Raw genomic sequence first — 9,650 nt, forward strand, 5'->3', positions numbered from 1 at the left:
GAAGTTGCTTCTGGAAGGGCAAAGGCTTAGAAGGGAGCTGGTGAGGGAAGTGAGAGGGTCTGTCAGCCCAGGGCAGGGAGAAGGGGACCGGGGAGAGGAGCAGGTTGCAGGCAAGCTGGGGTGGGCGCTGCTGGTGCGGGTGGGTCCAACCCAGGGGTGGCATTCACCCAAAAGAAAGGTTTCAGCTCCGTATGGGGTCCCAACCGGGGGAGCTGGTGAGGGAGAGGGACCATCTTCTTGTTGCTCCCTCTGCCCTCAGGAGACCAGCGTCCGATGGGGATTTTATGGAGCTTTCATGCACACTGTAAACTCTGAGGCAAGAGCCGATTCCGCCGCAGCTTGGCTTTAATACTTCAAAGTGGCTTTAAAGCATCGTCAAGGTTGGTGTAAGGTGGTTCCTGAGGGCACAGCGGCACGGCCAGGAGGGTTCCCACATCCTCAGCGACGGCTGCAGGCGTCACCCTGGAGGACTGCGTATGAATTCTTGGATTTTTCTTTTTCTCCTTGCCAAGGTGGAAGAGCGCCCCCCCCTCCCGCCGCCCCCTCCTCCCCGCTCACCAGTATTAGCTCCCAGTTCCCCACGGCGCTGCGCTGGCAGCACAGCGCGTGGTGCTTTCCGGGGAGAGCCGGAGCCCCGCTCCGCACCCCGCGGGGCTGGGGCAGCGGGGGCAGGGGGAGCAGCGGGGCTGTGAGCCCCCGCGGGTCCCACCCGTCTGTAATTGCCGCAGCCGGCGCTGGGTGTCACCGCCGGCCCGCGCGGAGGGACCGCCGCCACGTCCCGGCCAAGCTGCGGGGACAAGCAAGGGCCGGGCTGGGCATCCCCAGGGTTCGGGTGCTGAGCAGCGGGGCGTGCTTCGGCAGGGAGAGGGGGACCCCAGGACCAGGTTCTGCTCCCCTTAGCCCTGCTGAGCAGGGACATCTCCTCTCGGAGCAGCAGGACCGGGCTGGCACAGCACCCTCAGGGCACCTGGGAGCAGCGTGGGGGACCAGAGCATCCGTGGAGGCTCCGAGGTCCACCCATGCTGCTGGTGGAGCACCAGGACCTGGGCGCACCAGGCCGGGGCAGCCGCGGTCACTGGAGGCTGGTGAGTCCTGGCAGACAGCCGGGCCTGGCTTGACATTCAGGTCTCATTACTAAATTGACATTTAAATCGACCAAACTAATTACCAAGGTGCCAAGCCCAGCCTGTGTGGCCTGTCCCTTGGGCTCGGCTCCCTGAAGGCTCACGGGACATCCCCGGAGCCTGGGTCTCATGGTTTTGTCCTGCTGGTTGGATCTTTCTCACTGTGGGAGGACATGGCTGGTGCCCCGTGGGCTGGTGGAGGCCGTGGGCTGGTGGCCGTGCCAGAGCAGCAAGAAGCGATGCGGGTTTCTTTCCTCTCATCACATTATGTGGGGAAGCTAAAGAGTGATTTTTTTTACCTGCACGCAGCATGCTGGAGCACCTGAAGTCCCTTTAAAGGGCTTGGTGTTGGAGCAGGGCCAGCAGCCCCCAAAACCCAGTCCCTGGGGTTAAGGGGAGGCCCTCAGCTGAGGTGCTCCCCAAGAGGGACACTGAGGCACGGAGCAAGAGACACGCCACCCAAAAGCCCGGCACCACAGCCAAATTCAGCCCATGTCACCTGAACACCAGCTGTGGTCCATGGGTGATGGACCTTGCTTGTGGGATGCAGGGCCCTTGGCAAGAGGGTGACAGCGATGCTGATCCCTTGGTGCCACTGCCATGCTGGGCTTGCTCCTGCCAAGCTGGGAGGGACAGGGAAGGAGGTGAATCCCCAGGACTATGGCTGCAACCTTGGGTCCCCCCAGCCTTCAGGGTGCTTACCCCAATGGCACAACATCACCCTGCTGCACCGCAGGGATGTCCCCTTGTTCTGCAAGGGACAGGGAGCTGGGCAGGACCAAGTTGAGCTCCTGGGGTGCTCCTGGTCCCCAGGTGCTCTGCTCTCCCAAGCCTGAGCTGCCTTGCCAGATGGCTGCAAGTGGCGTATGGAAACCTACCTTGGAGGCTGCCAGTTTGGGCCATCCCAAAGGGAAGGACTGTCCTGCTCTGGAAACGGTTCCCATGGGGATGGAAAGGGGCTGGACTTGCAGTACAGCATCTCCATGGGTTGGGGGCACAGGGGTCCATCTTGCCCATGCAGAGCAGCATTGATGTGGGTTTGGGGCTCAGGAGCTTATCGTGCCCATGCAGAGCAGGATTGCCATGGGCTTGGGCCACAGGGGCTCATTGTGCCTATGCAGATGGATGGATTTGGGATGTAGCTATTCCTCTTGTGCATCAGAGAGATGATTTTGCTTCCTCTTCATGAAGAATGTGGAAACCTCCCCAGAAGGGCATCACAGAAATGTCCTTCTCAGGGGTTTCCTTTGAAACAGGAAGGTTTGTGCAATTTGTAGCATGATGGGGAGGGAATGGAGCCATGAGCAGCTGTAATGTGGCAGCATTAGCAACGCCCGGGCCAAGGGCTGGGGCCAGTTACACTGGTGTAAAGCCGCAGGAGGGGGAAGGACCCACAGGGAGGGGACTGGTTGTGTTGCCATCCAAGCTGAGGATGTGTCCTTTGAGGCTGAGGAGACTGAACAATTAGAAGTGATGAAGGTAATCTAAAAATAGGTGTTTGTAAATGTCAGGCTGGCGAGTGCTTGGGAAACGTGCTGGGAGGATGGAGCAGCTCTGTGGGGTTATCTGTGCCGGTGCATCCTGATTGCAGGATGAGGGAGTGATACTGATCTGCCTCAGGCTGATCCTGCTCACCCTGGCCCTCTGAGACATCCCCAAACCCTAGAAACTGGCTGACATGGATCCTCCTGGACATGCATCTCCAGAGGCCTTTTCTGTTTTGTCCTGATGGGAGCTGCAGGAGATCCCATCTCTGCTTTGGATGGGAGATGGGGGAGAGATGAACTTTGGGCCTGACACCAGTCCCTCGATGTAAATTATTTCTCAGTAGCTTTTGATAGGGGGAAAACCTCAGCAAAGACCCCCACCACCCCTGCAGTACCCACCATGGGATGATCCCAGCCCCATGAGCTGGGTGATGTGCTGCCAAAAATGCCTCAGAGATGCCCTGGTCCCCACTGTCCAAGCACATGCCAGGAGCCTGGTGGCACAGGGACAGCTAGCAGGCATGTGATCCCCTCCATCACCTCCACCCCTGGCAGCTTCTCCCCCATCACTGGAATCCAGCCTGTCCCAAACATGCTAAAAACTTGCTTAAACCAGCTGGGAAAGCAGGTTTATTTTGAAAAATAATCCAGATTGGGGCTGATTAGTGGAAACACATCCTTCCCCATCTGCCTGGCCATTGCCGTGCCAGCTCCCTGAGGGGCTGCCCAGAGCCAGGCCTGGATGAAAACACGCCAGGGTGAAAAACCACCCCGGGAGGGATGAGGTGGCCCCAGGCTGGGGACCTGTGTGGCAGGGAGGGCGTGAGGCTGTGGGGCTGCAGCCTCTGGGGGTCCCCCTGGGGTGCAGGGACAGCTGCTGGTGTTCAGACCCCTTTGGGGGTGTGGGGAGCTACCTCCCCCCAGCCCAGATACCATCAGCCCGAGGTGCCCTGCCGGCCTCTGCCTGGTCCCTTGTCCATCCCGTGCCTGTCCACCCCTGCTCTACATATCCCTGCCACTCCAGGGCAGGCTGCGGGGGGGTCACACCGAGGGCTTGACCTGCCACCCTGTCCCCTCTGCCCCAGGACAAGCCCCCAGCTCCCTGGTGCTGCTGCCTCCAGCCCCGTCCTTGCCGCTGGGCACCCACAGCTGTGCTGAGTGGGTCAGTGCTCAGCCACAGCAGAAGCCCCCCTCCCCCAGCATTATCCCACCTTGGCTCATTAGAAGCGCTCAAAGGTAAACAGGCAGGATCTTATTTAATCCCAATTTCTTTGGCAGGGTGCAGGGGCCACCTTTGAGTCTGAGGGAGGACACAGTGGGGACTGTCCCAGGCTTGGAGGTCCCAAAGCTGTCCAGAGTTTTAAGTGAACTCTGCTGAGGGTTGAAATACATTTCTGTGTTGTTTGTTTGTTTGTTTGTTTTCTTCTGCCTAGATCTTTCTCTGCTACCAGGAACTTGGCCTGGCTTTGCTTGTGCCTCAGTTTCCCCAGTGCATTAAGGTAGCAGTTCCCACTTGCTCTTCCTAAAGGAATAAATAAAAAGAAGCAGTTTGTTGGGCTTGGGTTTTTTTCCTCCCTCTGTAGGTTTGGATTAATCTCTGCTGATGGAGGAAGAGGATGAAGTAGCCTGGTGTGAAGCTTCTCAGGGGTGAAGCTGCTTGGGGAGAATTAATTGTTATTAATTCTGTGTATTTTTGGAAGGGGGAAGCAGCCGGTGGCTGATTTTCTTCTCTGCCTGAGTGCTGGGGCACTGCAGCCTGTGCTCAGAGGGGATAAGGATGATGCTGCAGCCCAGTCATTTTCACTTGATAAATCAAACAGCAGCTGCCACACTGGTATTTTTGGCGGCTTCTGCGCTAAATGAGACCACGCTCAGCACCTCTCCTACAGCTCTGGGCATCATGGAGCTACTTCCACCAAACTTGAGCATGACGGCTTCTTGAAACACACCTGGGATGCCCTGGTCCAGTGACATGAGCCCCTAAAGCCCCCAAGGATGTGCGCGGGGTGGTGGTGGTGAATGCAGGCAGGGTTGCCTGGCCCAACTCTGGCTGCACCACGTCCACCTCCTCAGCCAGATTGGCCCAAGAAAGGCTGAGCTCTTTGGAAAATAAAGAAGGAAAAGTGGATCTGAAAGACCATGCTGGGTTGCAAAGCACTGGTGGCTTATAAACATCACATACACCGGGCATGTAAATAGACATTTTGGAGGTTTTCCCCTCTTTTTCAGGGGTGAGCCACTGCAGAGGGCTCCCAGTATCCTTTGCTTGATTGGTATCACAGATGCTGTTTAAATCCTGCATTTCGTTCGGCTCAAGGAGCTATCGGGGTAACTTTCCACTCGGGCAGCAGCTCGGTGCGTGGGGAGGTTCACGTCCCCCTGGCCGAGCCCTTCGAGGAAAGCGACTGCATGGAAACATGACAGCAGCTGGCTTTCTCTAAACACGCATCCATCTTTGGGAACCCAAAAAAAGCACGAGACAAGTCTTGATTTTGCTAACCCAGAGGTTCCCTAATCCTGCTGATTTGTCATACGTGGGGTATGCGCTGTACAGAATAATATTAACGTTAACAAGCCACAAGAATTACGCTCCTACAGCTGGTTATTCCACCCAGCCACCCACATCCAACCGCTTGCACGTCACCTTTGCTGGGCTGATGGGGCTTTGCCTCCCTGGAGGGGGTCAGCGTACCCACCCTGGGGTCTCAGTGTACCCAGTGAGGATGGAGAGCATGATGATCCCAATGTCCCGCTGCTCGGTGCTGAAAGGAGGGGTGCCCTCATTCCTGGGGACCAAAAGCCACCGCATCCCTCCCTTTGGCCTCTGGGAAAGCGGGAGCAACCGGCTGCCCCCTTTTTACCAAAGACTACAGGGACAGGATCTCCTTGGCCACTTTTCCGTTTGCCTACAGGCAATTTCCTTCCTGTTATCTGTTGCTGGGCACTGGGGACTGCTGCCAGGCAGATGCTGTGTTCCCTGGTCCAACAACCACCCATCTGCCCACAAAGCCCTTCAGGCACTTCTCCTCCTTGCTGCAAGATGTTAAATCTTGCCAGGACTTCCCAGCACCATCCCCACGCACTGATGCTGCTCTGGTGGAGTCGCAGCCTGGGATGACCTGTGATGCTCAGCAGCGTTTGCTCCTGGCACCGTGTGCTGTGCCACATGTAGCTGCCAGATGTGCAAATCCACTCGGATGCCCTTTCTCTTGCTCGGGGGCTGCATTTTGGCTGCATGGGGGTGGGAAACAGAGGGAGGAGGTGGGAAAGTGGGTGTGAGGGGCAGGCTGAGATTTCTCCCCCATAAGCCTGTCTGGTAGTTCATTGCACGGGGTGGTGGGGTTGGGCCAGAGCCCACAAGCTCCTGGGACAGGGAGAAAACCTCAGGGAAAGGTCCCCAAAATGCAAAAACTTTCTGCTGGAGCACCTCGTGTCTGATGAGCTGAGCCCTGGGGGTCTCTGGGGCTTCCCCAGGAACCAGAACAGAGCCAGGACCCAGCTCTGGTGGGGAACCAGATCCCTTGGTCAGCTGGACTAGCCCAGAGCACCCAGAAAACTCATTTTGACTCCCAGTGCCGTGTCCCTGCCTGAATACGGCCCAGCCACGTGGCTCTGCACCAGCTCCCCTTTCCTAACTTGCTTGCCTTGATACCGCGCTTGCAAGGGGAGGAAAAGCAAAGGGGGAAAATGCAAAGGTCCTTGCACTAGGTCGCATCCTTCCTGACACCTCCAGCTGTGCCTGGGATGGAAATAACTTCTTTCCCCTAGCAGAGCTTTGCACCTGGCAGCTGAGTACACATGCATTCAGTCTCAGGGACCATAAATCCCACAAAACTCTCACTTCAAAACCCAACACGCTGGGGACCTGCTGCTCCTCACATCAAGGATCCTAAAGCAACCGGCAAACACCGGTACCTGTCCCAGCAGGGCTGTGGGACAGTGGGAATACAGTCTCCCTCCTCACCCCTGCCCAGCTTGCCTGTATCGGCCTCCCGGTATGAAGAAAGGCAAACACAGATGCATCAAAATGCAACGCTTAAGTTCTCAGCCCAGCACTGAAATTCAGCATTTTGCGATGCCACATTGTGAAAGCTCCAGCTTCATTTTGGGAAATGCTGCAAGTCGCAGCCCTACGCTGCCTCTCCCAGCATCCGTAGATGCTCAGCGCTCCAGTGTGGCATGACTTAGGTACCCAAACAACCAGGAGATAAAAAGTGCTTGAGAAACCTGCTACCTGGATAATTTTCCTGACCCTCTGCCCCGCTAGCAGGGAAGGATCGGGACTGGCAGAGCCTGAGCTGCGTGCACAAGCTGTGCAAAACCTCTCTGCATCTCTAGCCACCAAATCAGCCCGGAAAAGAAGTTTCTAAGCACCAGCAAAAAACTACAGAAGAGTGCACAGCTACCTCCCTCTGGCAAACCAACAGCAATAACACCACCTCAGCCAAGGGATGTTCGGAAATCATTGCAAGAAGCTTTATAGAAAATAGACAATGGAGTGGATGCAGCTTTCAATATATTTGCTCTAGGGTATAGTAACAGGCACAGTTCTAAAGCAAACACGGGCGGGTGAACTAGGTTGAGAGCTTTTGCTTCGCTCGTTTTAAATTACAAAGTGCCGAGACAGACTAGTCTAGGATATATTTTAGAGTCAGAAAAGGGCTGCCCCTGCGTGCCCTGGGGAACATGCACGCAGCTGGCAGAGGCGTTTCCTACACAGCTGCATTGTTTAGTGCCTGGAAAGAGCTGGAAATGTCATTGAACAAAACCAAATGGATAAACTGCTCGGAAAAGCACATCGCTCCTCAGGGAGAGCGGCTGGACAGCATGTTTTCCTCTGTGTTTGGAGCAGGGAAAAAAAAAAAGTTAAGTTTTGCATCTGTCAAATATAAATCTAATAGGAAAGAGAGCTGTACATGGTCAAAGTCAAGTCCAAGCTCCAGGAACATCCAGGAGGACAGTTACAGGTATTGCCTGCTGCTTCCCGGGATGTGCTGAGCAAACACTCACGTGTGCGCAGTGCTGAGCCCCGCTGGCAGCGTGGCATCCCGCAGTCCGGTGAAGAAACCTGCCGCTGGAGAGGAGGCATGGGATGGAGCCTGTCATCCTCCCGGGAGCATCGGGGATGTGTGCGCCGGCATCCCACGGGGCCGATCCGGATGTGCTTCCCCCCGCCCGCAGGCACTGGGATGGGTGGAATGGATTGAGCCTGGTTCCCTGTGGGAATCAGCGCTACGGAGTTGATTAGGGCACGGACGGGGAGAGCTGGTCCAGAGCCCTCCGGGGAGGGCACCCATCACCAAGGCCAGCTCATCCTTGGAAACTAGTTTTTGGTGGTGCCATGGCAAGGGCTGGGGCTGGGGTGGTGTGGATACTGGGAGCAGAGGCGTTGAGGCTCGGCATGGCAGGCGGATGCCAGGGATGTCGGAGGGGCAGGGGTGGGATGCCAAGGGTGCCATCAGAGGCCGGGGGTGCTGATGGCACTGGTACAGCGGGGATCGGCGTCCTGCTCGTAGCGGTAGTGGTAGCCCTCCATCTGGTCACGACAAGCCTCGCGGAGGTTGTGGAGCCAACGCTTGATGCCGCGGCGGTTCAGGTAGAGCACCATGAGGAAGACGATGCCGATGAGGGCCAACACGATGCCGAAGAAGACGTAAGAGGCCGTCTCCAGCTGACCGGGCTCGCCGCCCTCAGCAGCCGTGCACACCAGCCCCTCGGGCCGCAGGCGCAGCAGGGTGGCCCCGCGCAGCAGTGGCGGCTGGGCGCAGCGCAGGCTGCGGGCGTCGGGCACACGGGTGGTGGCAGCGCGCAGCCAGGCAAGGAACGGGCGCAGGGCGCAGTCGCAACTCAGCGGGTTGGACCCCAGCGTGAGCCGCAGCCCCCGCAGCCCCGGCGCTTCCAGGCTCCGCAGCTCAGGGGCCGCCAGCCGCTGCAGCGAGTTGTTCCGCAGGTCCAGCTCCTCCAGGCCGGCGGGCAGCAGGGTGGCCGGCAGCGCCCGCAGCCCGTTGCCTGCCAGCTCCAAGCGCCTCAAGCTGAGGTTGCGCAGGGCCAGGGCGAGCTGCTCCTCCAGCGGGGCGGCCAGCAGCGCCTGGTTCAGCTGTAGCGTACGCAGCAGTGGCACGCCGGCGAAGGCGCCGGGGGCCACCGACAGCAGCGGGTTGTGGCTCAGGTCGAGGGTGCGGAGGGCGGGCAGCCCTTGCAGGGCCATGTCCTCGATGGTGTGGATGTTGTCGTGGCGCAGGCGGAGCAGGCGCAGGTCCGGCCGCGGGCGGGCGGCGAAGGCGGCGCGGTGCAGCACGCTCAGGTTGCTGCCCGCGATGCTGAGGTTGTGCACGGTGGCCGGCAGCTCCCTCGGGGGTTCCTCCAGCCTCTCGTACCGGCACTGCACCAGCTCCGGGGTGGCTACGCAGTAGCAGGCGGAGGGGCAGCCCCCGGGGGCGGCGGCGGGGGGCAATGCCAGCGGCAGCAAGGCGAGTCCTAGCCAGGGCAACCAGCGCCCGCCGCCCGCCGCCCGCGCCTGCCTGCGGGCCATGCTCGCTGCCCGGGCATGCAGGGGTGGGGGGGTGGCCGGGGGGGAGCGGGTGGGGAGGGGAAGGGGGGGTGATGGAGGGGGGGGGGACACCAGACCTGCCTCCCTGCAGCCCCCCCCGGGGCTGAGCTGCCTCCGGCGCGGCGCCCGCACACGGCGGCTCTGCTGGCAGCGCCGGCCGCGCCGCTGCCCAAATCGTGCTGGGGGGGGGGGGGGGGGGGGGGGAGCGGAGGGGGGAGGGAGGAGGAGGTGGAGGAGGAGGAGGAAGGGAACGGGTTGGGGCTGCCTGGCGTTGAGGGCTGGGCGGAGGAGCGAGGCGGGCAGCTGCCGTCGGGGGGGCACGGCTGGGCACGGCTCGGTTCCGCTCGGCTCGGCTCGGCTCGGTTCAGCTCGGTTCAGCTCGGCTCGGCTCGGCTCGGCTCGGTTCAGCTCGGCTCGGCTCGGCACCGCTCGCAAACGCCGGCTCCCACCGTGCCCCCGCCGCCACGGAGGGCTGGGGCGCGGGGGCTG

The 9,650-nt window shown here is 59.7% G+C and overlaps 1 protein-coding gene across 1 annotated transcript; it reads right to left on the minus strand.

The window, feature by feature from the left end:
* Window positions 1–7,063: 7,063 nt before the first annotated feature.
* Window positions 7,064–9,325, minus strand: TPBGL (trophoblast glycoprotein like). Its single transcript, XM_080376096.1, has one exon. It carries the CDS (start codon window positions 9,141–9,143, stop codon window positions 8,070–8,072), a length of 1,074 nt encoding a protein of 357 aa, XP_080232222.1. The 5' UTR covers window positions 9,144–9,325; the 3' UTR covers window positions 7,064–8,069.
* Between the last annotated feature and the right edge of the window lie 325 nt (window positions 9,326–9,650).

This window comes from Falco punctatus (assembly GCF_963210335.1).
Source record: "Falco punctatus genome assembly, chromosome: 2".
NCBI lineage: Eukaryota > Metazoa > Chordata > Aves > Falconiformes > Falconidae > Falco > Falco punctatus.

Bases quoted from the DNA above. Each gene is read 5' to 3' on its own strand.
- TPBGL (XM_080376096.1), bottom strand. From the start codon at position 9,143: ATGGCCCGCAGGCAGGCGCGGGCGGCGGGCGGCGGGCGCTGGTTGCCC.